Source organism: Ranitomeya variabilis, chromosome 2 (assembly GCF_051348905.1).
Source record: "Ranitomeya variabilis isolate aRanVar5 chromosome 2, aRanVar5.hap1, whole genome shotgun sequence".
NCBI classification, from domain to species: Eukaryota; Metazoa; Chordata; class Amphibia; order Anura; family Dendrobatidae; genus Ranitomeya; species Ranitomeya variabilis.
Genome location: NC_135233.1, coordinates 253623073 through 253644045, shown reverse-complemented (window position 1 = coordinate 253644045; position 20973 = coordinate 253623073). Strand labels below are relative to the sequence as shown.

At 45.2% G+C, this 20973-nt stretch overlaps 1 protein-coding gene across 1 annotated transcript in view; it reads right to left on the bottom strand.

The window, feature by feature from the left end:
- The window catches only part of AK8 (adenylate kinase 8), a 104975-nt gene extending 85685 nt beyond the window's left edge, over positions 1-19290 (bottom strand). The window contains exons 1-2 of the mRNA XM_077284639.1: positions 18673-19290; positions 14832-14916 (exon numbers count right to left, since the gene is read on the bottom strand). Of these exons, the coding sequence (XP_077140754.1) occupies positions 14832-14916; positions 18673-18756 (169 nt within the window). The 5' untranslated portion in view covers positions 18757-19290. The remainder of the gene's footprint in view (positions 1-14831; positions 14917-18672) is intronic.
- Between the last annotated feature and the right edge of the window lie 1683 nt (positions 19291-20973).

Genomic DNA, 20973 nt, shown 5'->3' with positions numbered 1-20973 from the left:
ATTCTCAGGCTCCAAAACATTCAATAGCGTTTCCCAATTATTGTGAAAACATGAAAAGCGGAATATTCTACAGAAAAATGAAAGTTTTTCAAACTCCCAAAATACTTTTACTAAATCAGGACATAAAAGGGGAATTTCGGGTTTATCAAATCTTGATCGTGCCACTTGCATGTGATTGGTTGGCGATGTTTTTATTTTTATTTCTTTTTCTTCCCTTCTTTAATAAACTCTTGGTTTCTTAACCCCCGACTTGGCGCACCTTGAAATTCCGACTGTGCGCGCTGGAATAATTCATTACCGTAGCCATGAAAGAGTGCTCTGTTGCCAAGATTAATCAACTTCTGCAGAGCACATCAAAGCGAATCGTGAAACCTTTCCATCCACGGATCCTTTTGAGGTTTTAACGAGGAAAGTGATTTAATATTCAGCAGAAACTCCTGGAGGTATTGGATCTTTTATGCGCAGCGTTTTTTTGGACAAACGTTTGATAAAAAAAGGGAACACTCTATTATATGCTCGAAATCGCGCTCTAATATTGCTCCGGGCTACTGTAAATGTTCGGTTTGTACTAAATCTGCGCTATATCTATAGATATTTTATCTCTCCTTATTGGACGGAGCTGAATGAGGCCGTGGAGGCATCTAAGGAATCGCCGTCATTGCGCCATCACTGAGCTGATGAGCGGGTCTATGAATGGCGCAGTGATGTTTCATCTGACAGGTCATCACATAACCTGTAGCTAAGTCACACCAAAATTGCTGTCCCGCCATATTGGATGTTACGCACCTACCATGTGTGGTACTGCCTGATGGGTAAGAGTAGCTAAGCACATTATGTGTGCTGTTGTGAATTCTGCTTTTGGGCTCCCTCCGGTAGTTGTAGGTGGTAATGCAGTTGCCCCTGAGTTGCAGTCCTGGTCAGGTGTATCTGCTGATTGCAGTTCTGACTGGGGTATTTAGGTGTGCAGGATTCATTAGTCCTTGCCAGTTGTCAATTGTTGTTGGGAGGTGTTGGACCTCTGCTTGGTTCCTCCTGCCTTTCTGCCAAATCAGCTAAGATAAGTGTCTGTTTTTTTTTTCCTGTGGCACACATGCTATGTGCTTCACAATTCAGTGCTATTCTTTGTGTTTTCTTGTCCAGCTTAGATTGTGTCAGTATTTTCTCAGTCTTGTTGGATTCTCTGGAGTGGCAGATATACATTCCATGTCTTTAGTTAGATTGTGGAACTTTTTGTATTATCTGCTGTAGATATTTTTGGAAGGGTTTTAATACTGACCGCCTAGTAATCTGTCCTATCCTTTCCTATTTAGCTAGAGTGGCCTCTTTTGCTAAATCCTGTTTTCTACCTGCGTGTGTCTATTCTTCTCCTACTCACAGTCATTATTCGTGGGGGGCTGCCTATCCTTTGGGAGTCTGCTCTGAGGCAAGGTAGCATTCCTATTTCCATCTATAGGGGTATTTAGTCCTCCGGCTGTGTCGAGGTGTCTAGGGTTTGTTAGGCACATCCCACGGCTACTTCTAGTTGCGGTGTTAGTTCAGGATTTGCGGTCAGTACAGGTTCCACCGACTCCAGAGAAAGTTTCATGCGGCTCCAAGGTCACCAGATCATAACAGTGTGCTACTGCCTGCTGAGCTGGTGTATCCAAGTGTATCATGTGTGATACTGTTTACTGAGCTGGTGTATCTAAGCCTATCACATGTCATAATGGCTCCTTAGACAATGTATCAAAGTCTATCACAAGTGGTACAATCTGCCGAGCCAGTGTATGTAAGCCTATCATGTGGAACCCAGTCTGCTGAGCCGTGTATCTAATCCTATCCTGTGTTATGATACCATCTGCTGAGCCATGTATCTAATCCTATCTTGTATGATACTGTCTACTGAGCCGTGTATTTAATCCTATCCTGTGTGATATTGTCTGCTGAGCTGTGTATCTAATCCTATCCTGTGTGATACTGTCTTCTGAGCCGTGTATCTAATCCTATCCTTTGTGATACTGTCTGCTGAGCCCTGTATCTAATCCTATCCTGTGTGATACTGTTTGCTGAGCCGTGTATCTAATCCTATCCTGTGTGATACTGTCTGCTGAGCCGTGTATCTAATCCTATCCTGTGTGATACTGGCTGCTGAGCCCTGTATCTAATCCTATCCTGTGTGATACTGTCTGCTGAGCTGTGTATCTAATCCTATCCTGTGTGATACTGTCTGCTGAGCTGTATATCTAATCCTATCCTGTGTGATACTGGCTGCTGAGCTGTGTATCTAATCCTATTGTGTGATACTATATGGCATATATTGGGTGACTGGTTCCATTTAGATACGTTCGGCTCATGCAGCAGGATCTTTCTGACGTGGAATGTGGAGGATAACATTATGAGAAGATGTGAAGCCGAGGACTACAGCCCCCACCATGTGATGTATTGTCGGTGGGGGTTTCTGTTATTTACACTCACATGATCCATTTTTTAAGACTTTTGAGGATTCTTTCCTGTCGATCATGTTATTATTTACACTTTATTTCTTTAAATTTTTGTTCGTTTTTGTCCTAATTTTTCAGAAAATAACGGTGGATCCTCCCGGGGGACTCCGAGTAATAAATATGCAAATATTCCAAGTGGCATATCAAATCCAGCGCTGGCGGAGAAACATCACATTGTTTAGAGCTAATTAGACCTAATATTTCTTGCATGTTCTGTTTTATTTATTTATTAATTTGCATGCGCTCGCTAGAGAGGGCGCTCAGCCGAGGGTGCGCTCAGAGGGAATTGTGCTGCTTGTGTATGCGCAGGCAAAAAACTCTGCAAATAGTGGAAGGGGAATCTTTACAGAGCTTTGACCAGAGGTCTCCAACTTGTGTCCCTTCTGTTGCTGCCTGCAAAACTACAACTACCAGCATGCACTGACTACCAAAAGTAAGTCTGCACCTGTTGATGACAAATAGGCATGCTGGGAGTTGTAGTTTTGCCTCAGCTGGAGAGTAACAAGTCGGAGATCAGTGATACAGATAAAAAATAATAGCAATATATGGATCTTTTATATGTCTGCAACTTCTCCATATAGTCTGAGTTCACTCTGCCCTTCCTCTTCTCTTCCTCCTGCAAGATCGTCGCCACTTTGTCCTTCTTCATTCCCATTCATCTTCACTCTGACATTCCTCCTTCTACAAGTCTTTTTTTTTGCCTTCCTCCTTCCCATTTTTCTTCCCTTTCTCCTTCTGGTCAGCCTTTACCCTGTCCCTCCTCCTTTCCGTCAGTCTTTACTCTGCCCCTCCTCCTTCCCAGATATCTTTACTCTGCCCCTCCTTCTTTCTGTCTGTCTTTACTCTGCCCCTCCTCCTTTCCAGATGTCTTTACTCTGCCCCTCCTCCTTCCCGTTAGTCTTTACTCTGCCCCTCCTCCTTCCCAGATGTCTTTACTCTGCCCCTCCTCCTTCCCGTTAGTCTTTACTCTGTCCCTCCTCCTTTCTGTCTGTCTTTACTCTGCCCCTCCTCCTTCCCGTCAGTCTTTACTCTGCCTCGCCTCCTTCCCATCCATCTTTACTCTGCCCCTCCTCCTTTCCGTCTGTCTTTACTCTGCCCCTCCTTCTTCCCAGATGTCTTTACTCTGCCCCTCCTCCTTTCCGTCTGTCTTTACTCTGCCCCTCCTCCTTTCTGTCTGTCTTTACTCTGCCCCTCCTCCTTTCTGTCTGTCTTTACTGTGCCCCTCCTCCTTCCTATCAGTCTTTATTCTGCTCCATCTCCTTCCCAAATGTCTTAACTCAGCCCCTCCTCCTTCACGTCGGTCTTTACTCTGCCCCTCCTCCTTCCATCCATCTTTACTCTGCCCCTCCTCCTTCCCATCCATCTTTACTATGCCCCTCCTTCTTCCCATCCATCTTTACTATGCCCCTCCTCCTTCCCATCCATCTTTACTATGCCCCTCCTCCTTCTTATCTATCTTTACTCTGCTCCTCTTCATTCACGTCTGTCTTTACTCTGCCCCTCTGTCTTTACTAGGCTCCTCCTCTTTCCCATGTCTTTTCTAGGCTCCTCCTCTTTCCCATATGTCTTTACTAGGCTCCTCCTCTTTCCCATATGTCTTTACTAGGCTCCTCCTCTTTCCCATATATCTTTACTCTGCCCCTTCTCCTTCCCTTATTTCTTTATTCTGCCCCTCCTCCTTCCCATCTGTGTTTAATCTGCCCCTCCTCCTTACCATCCATCTTTACTTTGCCCCTCCTCCTTAACATCTATTGTTGCTCTGCCCCTCCTCGTTCACATCCATCTTTACTCTGCTCCTCTGTCTTTACTAGGCTCCTTCTTCTTCCCATGTATTTACTCTGCTCCTCCTCTTTCCTGAATGTCTTTACTCTGGCCTTACTCCATCCCATCTGTCTTTACTCTTCCCCTCTTCATTCCTGTCCATATTTACTCGGTCCTTCCTCCTTCTCTTTTGCCTTGTTCTGTTTTTTCTTCTTCCCATCGTTTCGCACTTTGCCCTTCATCCGTCCCATTTTACTCGCTCTGCCCTTCATCCTTCCCATCTTTCTGCGCTCTGCACTTCATCCTTCCCATCTTTTCACACTTTGCCTTTCTTCATTCCCATTTTACTCGCTCTGCTCTTCCTCCTTCCTATTTTTCAGCACTCTGCCCTTCTACATTCCAATTCCTCTCACTCTGCCCTTCCTCTTTCCCATGTTTCCACACTCTGCTCTTCTTCATTTCCATTTTACTCACTCTTCCCTTCCTCCTTCCCATATTTCCACGCTCTGTCCTTCCTCCTTCCCAACTTTCCGCAATCCTCCTTCCCATCTAATGAGTTAGGGTACTGTCACACTATACGATTTACCAACGATCACGACCTGCGATACGACCTGGCCGTGATCGTTGGTAACCGCTGGGGAGCTGTCACACAGTCAGCTCTCCAGCGACCAAAGATGCCGAGGTCCCCGGGTAACCAGGGTAAACATCGGGTTACTAAGCGCAGGGCCGCGCTTAGTAACCCGATGTTTACCGTGGTTACCAGCGTAAAAGTAAAAAAAAAAAAAACAGTACATACTTACATTCCGGTGTCTGTCCCCCGGCGTTCTGCTTCTCTCCACTGTGTCTGCGCCAGCCGGAAAGCACAGCGGTGACGTCACCGCTGTGCTCGCTTTCCGGCCGGCCGGCGCTCACAGTGCAGAGAAGCAGAACGCCGGGGGACAGACACCGGAATGTAAGTATGTACCGTTTGTTTTTTTTTTACTTTTACGCTGGTAACCACGGTAAACATCGGGTTACTAAGCGCGGTCCTGCGCTTAGTAACCCGATGTTTACCCTGGTTACAAGCAAACGCATCGCTGGATCGCTGTCACACACACCGATCCAGCGATGACAGCGGGAGATCCAGCGACGAAAGAAAGTTCCAAACGATCTGCTACGACGTACGATTCTCAGCAGGATCCCTGATCGCTGCTGCGTGTCAGACACTGCGATATCGTATGGATATCGCTGGAACGTCACAGATCGTACCGTCGTAGCGATCAAAGTGCCACTGTGTGACATTAGAATTGACTATTAATTTACTCTTTCTGAATATTTGGAAATGCAGGGGAGACACAGCCTGTGTCTCCCCTGCACATGAATATTGATGTCTTTTACCATACCCGGAGTCTTATTTCACAGATAGTGAACATAGTGAAGGGACCTTTAAACTATTTTAGTGAGCCTTCATCTAAAGGCAACTTTTAGAAGTTTGTTATAGAAAAGTAAATTCTACCTTCTCCTAATAATCTGGTGCCGGATCACTATTTGGTGTGTGTAATAATCCGATGGGAGTAGGAATACATAAAGCTCTATTCCTGTGCTCAGTCCATGGGTACAATCCTGCTCTGCCTGGATCTGATGCGCTGTCTGCAGCTGAATATAATGCGCTCGCTCTCACCTGCTAAGCCTTCATCTGAGCTGCTGCAGAGTTTACTATTCATTATCTGTAATCCTGCAAGCAACTAACCCAAGGATTGCAGCAGCCGAGGAGACGGGGGCCCAGGCAGGGAGAGGGCCCTGGTTCACTTCTGACAAAAAGCCATCATTACCCGACTTATAACAGCAGCGAGAAGCGTACGGGGAGCACACAGCATTAAAGATTGATATCTCCAAACATCTGCTCCCCCCGCTCAGAGACGTTTTCTGCAGCAATCTGCTGGAATACGCGGAAGCATCTGGGGGACCCCAATAGTCAGTCAGAACACTTTATATTTTAATCCAGTCTTTTGACTTCGCCCACACAGCAGTGAAGCAGCTCCAGATCATGCGGTGTTTTCTTTAATCCACATCACTTTATCCTATATATTATATACAAGAAAAAAGATGACACGTAATGTAATTCCTTATTCTCATCCTCATTTCTCTCTGCTTTTTTTCTTTTACCATCCGCCTGCTTTACGCTGTTCCTCTTTCAAGCTTGTCTTTGCTCTGCCCTTCATCCTCCTTAGTCTATCCAACGTACCTTCAGTCCTTCTTTCTGGCCGTCCTCTTTCTTTCTATTTCACTCTGCTCTTTCAACTTTTCATCGAAATCACTCTACTCTTACTTCATCCTGTCCATTTTCATTCTATTCCTCTCCCTTGCAGCCTGTACTCACTATAACTATCCTACTTTCCGTAAATCTTCCCCATATCCAATAGCTTTCCATGTTTTCTTCACTCTGCCCTACTTCTTTCTCCTTCACCTTCACTCTGACCTTCCTCCATCCTATCTGTCTCTGCTCAGCAATCTACTAATTCGTAAGACTTTACTCTGTGCTTCTCTCTTCCTACAAATCTTTATTCTGTGCTTTCTTCTTCCCGCAGGTCTTTACACTCTGCTTCCTTCTTTACACAGGTCTTCACACTATGATTCCTTATTCACACAGGTCTTTACTCTGTGATTCCTTCTTCACGCAGGTCTTTTCTCTGTGCTTCCTTCTTCACACAGGTCTTTACTCTGTGCTTCCTTCTTCACGCAGATCTTTACTCAGTGCTTCCTTCTTCAGGCAGGTCTTTACTCTGTGCTTCCTTCTTCACGCAGGTCTTTACTCTGTGCTTCCTTCTTCACGCAGATCTTTACTCAGTGCTTCCTTCTTCACGCAGGTCTTTACTCTGTGCTTCCTTCTTCACGCAGGTCTTTACTCTGTGCTTCCTTCTTCACGCAGATCTTTACTCAGTGCTTCCTTCTTCACGCAGGTCTTTACTCTGTGCTTCCTTCTTCACGCAGGTCTTTACTCTGTGCTTCCTTCTTCGTGCAGATGTTTACTCTGTGCTTCCTTCTTCCCACAGGTCTTTACTCTGTACTTCCTTCTTCACGCAGATGTTTACTCTGTGCTTCCTTCTTCACGCAGGTCTTTACTCTGTGCTTCCTTCTTCGTGCAGATGTTTACTCTGTGCTTCCTTCTTCCCGCAGGTCTTTACTCTGTGCTTCCTTCTTCACGCACATGTTTACTCTGTGCTTCCTTCTTTATGCAGGTCTTTACTCTGTGCTTCCTTCTTTATGCAGGTCTTTACTCTGTGCTTCCTTCTTCACGCAGGTCTTTACTCTGTGCTCCCTTCTTCATGCAGGTCTTTACTCTGTGCTTCCTTCTTCGTGCAGATGTTTACTCTGTGCTTCCTTCTTCCCGCAGGTCTTTACTCTGTGTTTCCTTCTTCACGCAGATGTTTACTCTGTGCTTCCTTCTTTATGCAGGTCTTTACTCAGTGCTTCCTTCTTCACGCAGCTCTTTACTCTGTGCTTCCTTCTTCATGCAGGTCTTTACTCTGTGCTTCCTTCTTCACGCAGATGTTTACTCTGTGCTTCCTTCTTTATGCAGGTCTTTACTCTGTGCTTCCTTCTTCATGCAGCTCTTTACTCTGTGCTTCCTTCTTCATGCAGGTCTTTACTCTGTGCTCCCTTCTTCATGCAGGTCTCTACTCTGTGCTTCCTTCTTCATGCAAGTCTTTACTCTGTGCTTCCTTATTTACGCAGATGTTTCCCTTGTGCTTCCTTCTTCACGCAGGTTTTTACTCTGTGCTTCCTTCTTCACACAGCTTTTTACTCTGTGCTTCCTTCTTCACACAGGTCTTTACTCTGTGCTTCCTTATTCACACAAGTCTTTACTCTGTGCTTCCTTCTTCCTACAGGTCTTTACACTGTGCTTCCTTCTTCCCACTAGTCTTTACTCTGTGCTTCATTATTCCAACAGGTCTTTACTCTGTGCTTCCTTCTTCCCACTAGTCTTTACTCTGTGCTTCCTTATTCCAACAGGTCTTTACTCTGTGCTTCCTTCTTCCCTCTAGTATTTACTCTGTGCTTCCTTATTCCAACAGGTATTTACTCTGTGCTTCCCTCTTCCCTCTAGTTTTTACTCTGTGCTTCCTTCTCCCCATTGCCTCTCTTTCTACTCCCCATCTGTTTTCATTCTTTGTCTTTTTTCCATGTGTGACTTTTCTCTTCCTCTGTCCCCTCTGCCCTTATGTTGCCATTCCTCAGTCCTATGCATCTAGAGTTTAGCCTTTCCTTTTCTTCACACAGAGAACTGCTGTACTTTGTTACATTTTTGGACCAGTTAGTCACCATTTAGCACATCTCTTTATATACCACATTCAAAGAGAAGAATTATACCCACATTTCTTTTGAGCTTCAGGTTTTCTCCAGGCTGGGCCGATTTAGGAAGTCTTTATTCCAGAGAAGTGGCAACGTCTCTGTGGTGATTATTTACCAGGTGGAGACGATTTTGTTACATATATAAATAATATTTACTGCTTGTCTTATTGACAAAGGCTCCGGAGGGGATGATGAAAAGAGGAATCGGTCTGATTTCTATCCGCGCTTCAACAAAACCTCTAAAAATCAGAGCATGCTTTCCTTCAGTCAGGAGTTTTTGTATCAAGAGGGAAATCGATAAGTTTGAAGAAGGTGCGGATAATGTCAGCAGCTGCTGGAAAATCTCCCAAAAAATCCTGCATAATACCACGGAGTAAACCCAGAAAAAATCCAAGCAAAGGAGTGTATATCAGAAAATAAATAAACAAATCTCTATTTGCCTAAACATAGTAAAATACATGTCAATCAACAACTCCCCATACAGAATTTCTATGGGAAAAAGAGGCTAAAGGCAAGTAATCAAAATATATATCTTTAATGGGAAATCATAAAAAAATACAATGATATAAACAGGAATCCCTCTTAATAAAAATACTGGGAACAACATACAAGCAGGAAGAAACCTCAATGAGATAACCAAGTGTGAAAAAGCACAGTAATAACATTCCAGTAAAACTTGCACTAATGTAAACTATATCTTACTCCCAATTAATTCACTATAAGGTATAAATAGTGAACAGAATTTTACATGGAATCAACCTTCCTATGACAAAATTCCTACAACCATGATGCAATATACATAATCAAATGCTCATAGCCTCCCAATCACCTATTGGGCTGAACTAATATAGGGTGTGCACCATGGACAATAGGCCAAATTAGCTTAGTAAAGCCATATAACCATGACCAAAATAAGGGCCATACAAGCGAGTATTTATACCCTTTTTATAACATATAGGGCTGAATAAAGTGTCTAGTGCGATAAATGTAAACAATGCTACAACTAAGTGCCTAAATCATGAGACTTACATGAGCGTGTTCCTCACAAGAGGTGTTCCACAGCGACCTCGACAGCGCCATTTCCCCTGACTGGCTTCCTCAAATAGTATTAGCATTTGATTATGTATATTGCATCATGGTTGTAGGAATTTTGTCATAGGAAGGTTGATTCCATGTAAAATTCTGTTCACTATTTATACCTTATAGTGAATTAATTGGGAGTAAGATATAGTTTACATTAGTGCAAGTTTTACTGGAATGTTATTACTGTGCTTTTTCACACTTGGTTATCTCATTGAGGTTTCTTCCTGCTTGTATGTTGTTCCCAGTATTTTTATTAAGAGGGATTCCTGTTTATATCATTGTATTTTTTTATGATTTCCTATTAAACATATATATTTTGATTACTTGCCTTTAGCCTCTTTTTCCCATAGAAATTCTGTATCGGGAGTTGTTGATTGACATGACTATTGTGAGGTGTGCACAACACTATTTATGGACATATGATAAAACTATAGTAAAATACATGTTAGGTTATACCGTCGCGCGTTTCGCCTATCTTCTTCCACACCCCCCAGAAGAACATAGGCGAAACGCGCGTCGGGGTGGGTGACACAGCTGATATTCTGCCTCTTATCGGGTGAATAAATGCACTAGCATTAATTGTAATATGGTATTAACCTAACATGTATTTTACTGCCAGTATCTGATTATTTATGGCACTGTGTTGGCTCATGGTGTTTGGTTATATATGGAAGTTCCTGACTGCCTGATATGTCCATATATATTTGGACAGAGACAACATTTTTCTAATTTTGGTTATAGACATTACCACAATGAATTTTAAACAAAACAATTCAGATGCAGTTGAAGTTCAGACTTTCAGCTTTCATTTGAGGGTATCCACATTAAAATTGGATGAAGAGTTTAGGAGTTTCAACTAGTTAACAGGTGCCACCCTGTTTTTAAATGGACCAAAAGTAATTGGACAGATTCAATAATTTTAAATAAAATGTTAATTTTTAGCACTTGGTTGAAAACCCTTTGTTGGCAATGACTGCCTGAAGTCTTGAACTCATGGACATCACCAGACGCTGTGTTTCCTCCTTTTTGATGCTCTGCCAGGCCTTCATTGCGGTGGTTTTCAGTTGGTGTTTGTTTGTGGGCCTTTCTGTCTGAAGTTTAGTCTTTAACACGTGAAATGCATGCTCAATTGGGTTGAGATCAGGTGACCGACTTGGCCATTCAAGAATATTCCACTTCTTTGCTTTAATAAACTCCTGGGTTGCTTTGGCTTTATGTTTTGGGTCATTGTCCATCTCTAGTATGAAACGACGACCAATCCGTTTGGCTGCATTTGGCTGGATCTGAGCACACAGTATGGCGGCTCTGAATACCTTAGAATTCATTCGGCTGCTTCTGTCACATCATAAATAAACACTAGTGACCCAGTGCCACTGGCAGCCATGCATGCCCAAGCCATCACACTGCCTCTGCCGTGTTTTACAGATGTTGTGGTATGCTTTGGAGCATGAGCTGTACCACGCCTTCGCCATACTTTTCTCTTTCCATCATTCTGGTACAAGTTGATCTTGGTTTCATCTGTCCAAAGAATGTTCCTCCAGAACTGTGCTGGCTTTTTTAGATGTTTTTTAGCAAAGTCCAGTCTAGCCTTTTTATTCTTGATGCTTATGAGTGGCTTGCACCGTGCAGTGAACCCTCTGTAGTTACTTTCATGCAGTCTTCTCTTTATGGTAGATTTGGATATTGATACGCCGACCTCCTGGAGAGTGTTGTTCACTTGGTTGGCTGTTGTGAAGGGGTTTCTCTTCACCATGGAGATTATTCTGCGGTCATCCACCACTGTTGTCTTCCGTGGGCGCCCAGGTCTTTTTGCATTGATGAGTTCACCAGTGCTTTCTTTCTTTCTCAGGATGTACCAAACTGTACATTTTGCCACTCCTAATATTGTAGCAATTTCTCGGATGGGTTTTTTCTGTTTTCGCAGCTTAAGGATAGCTTGTTTCACCTGCATGGAGAGCTCCTTTGACCGCATGTTTACTTAACAGCAAAACCTTTCAAATGCAAGCACCACACCTCAAATCAACTCCAGGCCTTTTATCTGCTTAATTGAGAATTACATATTGAAGGGATTGCCCACACCTGTCCATGAAATAGCCTTGGAGTCAATTGTCCAATTACTTTTGGTCCCTTTAAAAACAGGGTGGCACAGGTTAAGGAGCTGAAACTCCTAAACCCTTCATCCAATTTTAATGTGGATACCCTCAAATGAAAGCTGAAAGTCTGAACTTCAACTGCATCTGAATTGTTTTGTTTAAAATTCATTGTGGTAATGCCTATAACCAAAAGTAGAAAAATGTTGTCTTTGTCCAAATATATATGGACCTAACTGTAAGTATTATCCTTCATTTATATGCACTGAGGCACTTCCTTGTAGTTTGCTTAATTGTTTGCAGCCCTGTAGTTATATTAATATCTATATATCTATGTAACAGAGGGCACTTGGCCCTGTATTTCTTTCTCTGTTTAGGCAAATAGTGATTTGATTCAATCATCACAGGGTCAGACTCCATGAAACTATACAGTTGCTGCATTGTGATATTAATTTATCCAGCTACTTGTTTTCATGATATAATATGTCTTGTTGCATCCCTTTTGTTGACACGAGGCATCTTGTTTTCATCTGTATGTGATTTATTATTAAAGAATTGCTTATTTATTTTCTGATATACACTCCTTGACCTTGGATCTTCCCTGGGTTTTGTTCTATGATGTAATACGGAGTGTTTCCTTGAGTTAAAAAGGTTTTTGGACTAAAATGTATGCTTATGATATCATGGACAGTAAGAGCACCTCATATGCAACACCCCCACTATATAGTGGTAATGAATGTATGATTACTGGGACCCTTACTGATCACTAGATTCCATGTCCCCCCCCCATTTCTTTTCACTGCATTACAGGAATGAGGTGTTCGGAAGGAGGGGAGGTCACACATTCACTGTGACAATTCTACGGAGTTGGCAGAAAGACCTCAGTGCTACTTTAGATTAGCCCCATAGATGTTGAAAGAAGCAGCAGGGATTTGTGCCATTAAGCCCGGAGAAGGCACCCAAAGAGCCCGGGCCCACTGAAGCCCAGTGAAGCACTCAGCCTTGTGTGCACAGCATGTATACAGCCTGCTCCACGCAGCGGCACACAACTAGTACCCTAGTCTAACTTTGACGGAAGCATTTTTTTTTTAGTTTAAATAATTTTTATTAGGGGAAAATTTATACAAACATAGGGAGGGTAGGAAGGGGAGACCAACATAAAATAAGTAAAAGATATAGTACGATATGCATAGCATTAATATTAACATTTTGAATAGAATAAAGAAATTACAAGTCTCCAAACAGTCCTAACAGGGAAGATTAGGAAAGAAGGAGGGATAAAGGGAAAAGGTAAGAACAGAAAAAGGAAAAAAATAGGAAAAGGATGTGATGGAGACAAGAGGAAAAATGGAAAAGGTGAAGAAAGAGGAAAAGAAATAGGATGAAAAACGTAAAGGGGGATTGCCTATATAAGCAAACGATAAAGAAGGGTAAAGAGGGGTTAAACCATGGAAAATATTGAGAAAGAGGATAAGGGTAGGGGGGAATGGCAGCATTTTAATCCCCAAGATGCTGCTGATTGTGACAGCAGCATTTATGAGGTTGCAAATGGGGTGAGTCACGACAGGAAGGAACCAATTAAAGGCTCCTGTGTCCCGTGCACACAGTCTGCGATTGGGCTTCATAGGAGATCGATAATATTACAGTACTGTGTTACAACATATCAGCGGATTGTACAACTAATTGCAGGATCTGCACAGCACAGGTGATGGCTGCATTGTACAGTCGGCACCCAAGTATGTCTGCTGAGATTTGAGCTATCTCTGATCACAGAAGTTTAACTCCCTAGATGCTGCTGTTCATTGCGATGGCAGCATGTAAGAGGTCGGAAACAAGGTGCAGATAGCCTCGCTTTGACAGCCAGGGTCCGACTAAGGGCCACTGTATCTTTCATGTCTCTACACGTCTTCATAGATGAGTAATTTTACCCTAGACAGCAGTATTACAATGTTGCAGGTTCAAGTCACAGGGAAACTGATAAAAAATATGAAAACCCAAGGAAAAAATAATATATACATATATATCAATCATTTTAATTTCCCAAGAACGTAATTAAAGAAATTATCCACTACTTTTACATTGATGACCTATCCTTAGGACACTCGGCACCCCCCGCTGATCAACTGTAATCGGTGGCAGCGCCGGACAGCAATACTCACTTACCGAGCTGCTCTGTCGGCTTGTAGAGGCCGGGGATTGATACTGCACATCTGCCTCTTATTCAGATCAATCTTGCGTCGGCCTCTACAAGTAGACACAGCAGCTCGGTAAGGCTACTTTCACATTTGCGTTGTTGTGTGTTGCGTCGGCGACGCATCGGCGACGCAATGCACAACGCATGCAAAACGCATGCAAAACGCATTGTTTTGTGACGCATGCGTCCTTTTTTTGCTTGATTTTGGACGCACAAAAAATGCAACTTGCTGCGTCCTCTGCGCCCTGACGCGTGCGCCGCAGTGACGCATGCATCACAAAACGCAAGTGCAACGCATGTCCATGCGCCCCCATGTTAAATATAGGGGCGCATGATTTATGCGCCGCCGCAGCGGCGCCCGACGCTGCGTCGCACAACGCTAATGTGAACGTAGCCTTAGTGGGTACTGCTGGCCGGCGGCCACCACTGATACCGATGACAGCTGATCGGCGGTGGTGCTGGGTGCCGGACCCCAGACGTTGAGACATTGATCACCTATCCTAGAGATAGGCCATCAATGTAAAAGTAGTGGATAAACTCTTTCAAATGTAAATAAAAGAAATCACCATATTCGGTTCCTCCGCGCGTGTTGTCCGAACTAATACATTATCACAATATTTATCTTGTATCTTGTCCAGTGAAAGCCAAAATGGAAAATAATCTGAATGTCAGAATTGCTGTTTTTTTGGTCATTTGATCTCACAAAATAATGGACTTGAAAGAGATCGGAAACTCGTACGGACCCCACAATGGTCGTGCCACAGCTCATGCTGCATAAGACCTGATACAGCACTGGCAACCAGGAAAATAAAAAGGTATGAAAGGTGAAAAGCTAAAATGATAGGGGGTCTGGGGCCAGCCATGCACGAGCCCCCCGATCCCCGGCCTTACCGCCATCATTATCCTTACGCAGATGGTGGATCAGGTACTGGATGGGGTCGGCCGGTCGATCCATCAGGAGATTCTGCACCATTTTCTGATAAAGGTAAAAACAACACAATAAGACGTACGAGGCTGAAGTTGGATTCTGATTCGTCAGTTTCTTATTCGGAGCTAAAGTTGGTTTCTTAATCGGCAATTTTTTCTTTTCTGTTTTTATAGGTTTAACAACAAAAAATAAGCATCACAATAATAACATGCAATCCAGCGAGGTGCCCTGATGTGAATACACTTAAAAATAGCTACAAAAATCATAAAACTGGCACAAAAATGGGCATCAAGTGGGCACCGAAAGGCATTAATGAAAGGGTTAAATGACTTTGGGCCACTGATCTCACACTATGAATACATAGTGATGCCCTGCATCAAACCCAGGTCTCTCTAGCCTGGCCCAAATGGGTTCTGGGCATCAGAATTGGCATCAAAGAGGGCACACAGCCATTTTCACAGATTTGAATAAGTAACTAATGTTTTTAAGGGGTTAAATGGCTTTGGGCCACTGATCTCTCACTAAGAATACATAGATAGTGATGTCCCGTATCAAACACATGTCTCTCCAGCCTGGCCCAAATAGGTTCTGGGCATCAGAACTGGCATCAAAGTGGGCAATCAGACAATTTTCACAGAGTTGAAAAAGTAGCTGATGTTTTTAATTGGTTAAATGATTTTGCGCCAATGATCTCACACATCTATTACATGCATATTAATGCTTCCCATCAAATTCAGTTACCTCTGGCCTTAGTGTGAGATCAGTGGTCCAAAGTAATTTAACCCCTTAAAAACATCAATTACTTATTCAAATCTGTGAAAGTTGTCTGTTTGCCCACTGCGATGCCAATTCTGATGCCCAGAACCCATTTAGGCCAGGCTGTAAGGACCTGGGTGTGAGGAGGGGGATCAATATCTGTGTATTCTTAGTGTGAGATCAGTGGCCCAAAGTCATTTAACCCCTTAAAAACATCAGTTACTTATTCAAATTGCCAAAATTGGCTGTCTGCCCACTTGGATGCCAGTTATGATGCCCTGAACCCATTTGCGCCAAGCTGGGGGGACCTGGTTTTGATGTGGGGCTCCCTGTTCTATATGTCTGCACTGTGGTATCAGTGGCCCAAAGTCATTTAGTGCCAGTTTTATCATTTTTGTAGCTGTTTTGAGTGTATTCACATCAGGCACCTCGCTGCTTTGTATGTTATTATTGTGATACTTATTTTTTGTTGTTAAACCTATAAAAAACAGAAAAGAAAAAATTGCAGAATAAGAAACCAACTTCAGCCTCGTATAAGACGTACTGTGAGCACTGAAGAACTGCAACTGCCAGCAACAGCTGCAGGGCACAAGTGTTAGGCCGGCGTCACACTAGCGAGTTTTACGGACGTAAGAGCGCATAAAACACGTCCGTAAAACACGCCTAACAAACGGCCCAATTATTCCCAATGGGTCAGGTCCTATGAGCCGTATATAACGCATCCGCAATATACGCCTTTCTACGGCCGTACAAAATCGCAGCATGCTGCGTTTGTCAGCGTATTGCGCAAAAAATACGCCAATGAAAGTCTATGGGGGCGAGAAAAATACGGATTACACACGGACCAGCAGTGTGACTTGCGAGAAATACGCAGCGGTGTTAGTGACAAGCCGGTAATTCAATTGCCAGCTTTTCATTTCTCCTTCCCCAACCCGACAGGATATGAGACATGGTTTACATACAGTAAACCATCTCATATCCCCTTTTTTTTGCATATTCCACACTACTGTTAGTAGTGTGTATGTGCAAAATTTGGGCGCTGTAGCTGCTAAAATAAAGGGTTGAATCGCAGAAAAAATTGGCGTGGGCTCCCGCACAAATTTCTCCGCCAGAGTAGTAAAGCCAGTGACTGAGGGCAGATATTAATAGCCAGGAGAGGGTCCATGGTTATTGCCCCCCCCCCCCCCCCCCCGGCTACAAACATCTGCCCCCAGCCACCCCAGAAAAGGCACATCTGGAAGATGCGCCTATTCTGGCACTTGGCCACTCTCCTCCCACTCCCGTGTAGCGGTGGGATATGGGGTAATGAAGGGTTAATGCCACCTTGCTATTGTAAGATGACATTAAGCCAGATTAATAATGGAGAGGCGTCAATTATGTCACCTATCCATTATTAATCCAATTGTCTGAAAGGGTTAAAAAACACACACACACGTTATTAAAAAGTATTTTAATGAAATAAACAAACAAACAGGTTGTTTTAGTATTTTATTGCTCTCTCAATCCATCCGGAAGACCCTCGCTCTGCAAAATAATAAACCAACAATATACATACCTTCGGATGAACTGTCAGGTCCCACGAAGTAAATCCATCTGAAGGGGTTAAATCATTTTACAGCCAGGAGCTGCGCTAAAGCACTCGCTCGTACCTGTAAACCCCGGGTGCTGAAAGGAAAGCTGGGTCATCTGTACTTACATTGAGTTGCAGTGAGGCGCCCTCTGGTGGATGTTCTCATGAACTGCAGCCTTGGAAAAGTTCCCACGCTCGAGTTCATATGAGTTCATCCAGCAGAGGGCGCCTCACCGCGACTCAATGTAAGTACAGATCACCCTGCTTTCCTTTCAGCACCCGGGGTTTTTACAACCACGAGCAGTGCTTTAGCACAGCTCCTGGCTGTAAAATGATTTAACCCCTTCAGATGGATTTGCTTCATGGGACCTGACAGTTCATCCGAAGGTATGTATATTGTTGGTTTATTATTTTGCAGAGCGAGGGTCTTCCGGATGGATTGAGAGAGCAATAAAATACTAAAACAACCTGTTTGTTTATTTCATTAAAATACTTTTTAATAACGTGTGTGTGTTTTTTAACCCTTTCAGACAATTGGATTAATAATGGATAGGTGACATAATTGACGCCTCTCCATTATTAATCTGGCTTAATGTCACCTTACAATAGCAAGGTGACATTAACCCTTCATTACCCCATATCCCACCGCTACACGGGAGTGGGAAGAGAGTGGCCAAGTGCCAGAATAGGCGCATCTTCCAGATGTGCCTTTTCTGAGGTGGCTGGGGGCAGATGTTTGTAGCCAGGGGGGGCCAATAACCATGGACCCTCTCTAGGCTATTAATATCTGCCGTCAGTCACTGGCTTTACCACTCTGGCGGAGAAAATTGCGCGGGAGCCCACACCATTTTTTTCCGCCATTTAACCCTTTATTTTAGCAGCTACAGCTCCCAAATTTTGCACATACACACTACTTACATTAGTAGTGTGGAATATGCAAAAAAAAAAAAAGGGGGATATGAGATGGTTTACTGTATGTAAACCATGTCTCATATCCTGTCGGGTTTGTGCAGGAGAAATGAAAAGCCGGCAATTGAATTACTGGCTTTTCACAGATATCGCGCTGAATTAAATATAAATACAGAATATATATATACACACACACACACTGTATATATGTTTTAACAGACATTTGAGCACATAAATCCATTAGATGTCGGTTTTGCAAGCCTGTGAGAAAATATCGCAGTACGGATGCCATACGGATTACATACGGAGGATGCCATGCGCAAAATACGCTGACACACCCTGACTACGGATGACATACGGATCACTATTTTGGGAACATTTCTCCGTATTACGGCCGTAAAAAAACGGACCGTATTGTCTTATGCTGAGTGTGACGCCGGCCTTAGAGCACAGGACATGCTGGGACCTGAAGTCCTCCAACAAGTTTCAGATTACAATGCTGTGGACTTGGTAATTATGAGCTTGCTACACATGCTGAGACTTGTAGTTCCACACGGACAGCCACTTACCTGCAGCATATCAAAAATGCGGTGGTCCTCGGCGTACACGGCCATCTGCGGTGGGATCCTCAGGGGCTTCGCTGTGGCGTCCATCTCCGCTCTTTTACTGCTCACTATAACGACCTCTGCGCTGAAATCCCCGGCCAGGGGGCAGCACAGCTCTCCCTAGTTACAGAGCGAGCGCCGCCGTGTCCTAGCAACCACTGTCGCCAACAACACTACGTCATCACTCAGCGACGGGACCCGCAGCGTTCCACCTGTGCGCATGGTAACGTCTAGAATGGAGGCGCTCCTGGGAGGGGACGATCTCCCGGGAAGGGGCGGGGCCTCCTCCAGTGCAGTGCCTGGCGGCCCGATGACGGGAAGCAGCGATCTGCTGAGGCTGCTGGCGATGACACGTGCAGGAGACCCTGAGGGGCTGCACAATGGGGCTGTGTGCAGATGGGGATGAGGGCACAGCGTGACTGGTCGGAGAATGGATTTTGATTTAGAAGAAACATGGCTTATGCTACTATATTGGGGCTGTATGTTAGAGGGCTGCTCAGGGAAATGGGTGCTGTTGCTTGTAAGGGGCATTGGGGGGCTTTCACAGGAAAAGGGTTGATGTTACTAGAGTGGGGTTATATGGTGAAGGTGATATGGGGCTGTGCGGAGAAGGGGGCATGTTGATGAGGGGCTGTGCGGAGAAGGGGGCATGTTGTTGATGAGGGGCTGTGCGGAGAAGGGGGCATGTTGTTGATGAGGGGCTGTGCGGAGAAGGGGGCATGTTGATGAGGGGCTGTGCGGAGAAGGGGGCATGTTGTTGATGAGGGGCTGTGCGGAGAAGGGGGCATGTTGATGAGGGGCTGTGCGGAGAAGGGGGCATGTTGATGATGAGGGGCTGTGCGGAGAAGGGGGCATGTTGATGAGGGGCTGTGCGGAGAAGGGGGCATGTTGATGAGGGGCTGTGCGGAGAAGGGGGCATGTTGATGAGGGGCTGTGCAGAGAAGGGGGCATGTTGATGAGGGGCTGTGCGGAGAAGGGGGCATGTTGATGAGGGGCTGTGCGGAGAAGGGGGCATGTTGTTGATGAGGGGCTGTGCGGAGAAGGGGGCATGTTGATGAGGGGCTGTGCGGAGAAGGGGGCATGTTGATGAGGGGCTGTGCGGAGAAGGGGGCATGTTGATGAGGGGCTGTGCGGAGAAGGGGGCATGTTGTTGATGAGGGGCTGTGCGGAGAAGGGGGCATGTTGTTGATGAGGGGCTGTGCGGAGAAGGGGGCATGTTGATGAGGGGCTGTGCGGAGAAGGGGGCATGTTGTTGAGGGGCTGTGCGGAGAAGGGGGCATGTTGTTGAGGGGCTGTGCGGAGAAGGGGGCATGTTGTTGATGAGGGGCTGTGCGGAGAAGGGGGCATGTTGTTGATGAGGGGCTGTGCGGAGAAGGGGGCATGTTGTTGATGAGGGGCTGTGCGGAGAAGGGGGCATGTTGTTGATGAGGGGCTGTGCGGAGAAGGGGGCATGTTGTTGATGAGGGGCTGTGCGGAGAAGGGGGCATGTTGTTGATGAGGGGCTGTGCGGAGAAGGGGGCATGTTGTTGATGAGGGGCTGTGCGGAGAAGGGGGCATGTTGTTGATGAGGGGCTGTGCGGAGAAGGGGGCATGTTGTTGATGAGGGGCTGTGCGGAGAAGGGGGCATGTTGTTGATGAGGGGCTGTGCGGAGAAGGGGCATGTTGTTGATGAGGGGCTGTGCGGAGAAGGGGGCATGTTGTTGATGAGGGGCTGTGCGGAGAAGGGGGCATGTTGTTGATGAGGGGCTGTGCGGAGAAGGGGGCATGTTGTTGATGAGGGGCTGTGCGGAGAAGGGGGCATGTTGTTGATGAGGGGCTGTGCGGAGAAGGGGGCATGTTGTTGATGAGGGGCTGTGCGGAGAAGGGGGCATGTTGTTGATGAGGGGCTGTGCGGAGAAGGGGGCATGTTGTTGATGAGGGGCTGTGCGGAGAAGGGGGCATGTTGATGAGGGGCTGTGCGGAGAAGGGGGCATGTTGATGAGGGGCTGTACGAAGAAGGGGGCATGTTGATGAGGGGCTGTGCGGAGAAGGGGGCATGTTGATGAGGGGCTGTGCGGAGAAGGGGGCATGTTGATGAGGGGCTGTGCGGAGAAGGGGGCATGGTGACGATTAGGGGTTGAATGGGATGATGATGAGGGGCTGTGCGGAGGAGGTGGGATGACAATGAGGGACTGTGCAGAAGACGGTGGTGTCATTCGCATGGGGGCTGCATACTGGGTAACTGTTCAGTGCAGGGGTGAGGCTTGCGTGGGTCTGCACAGGGAA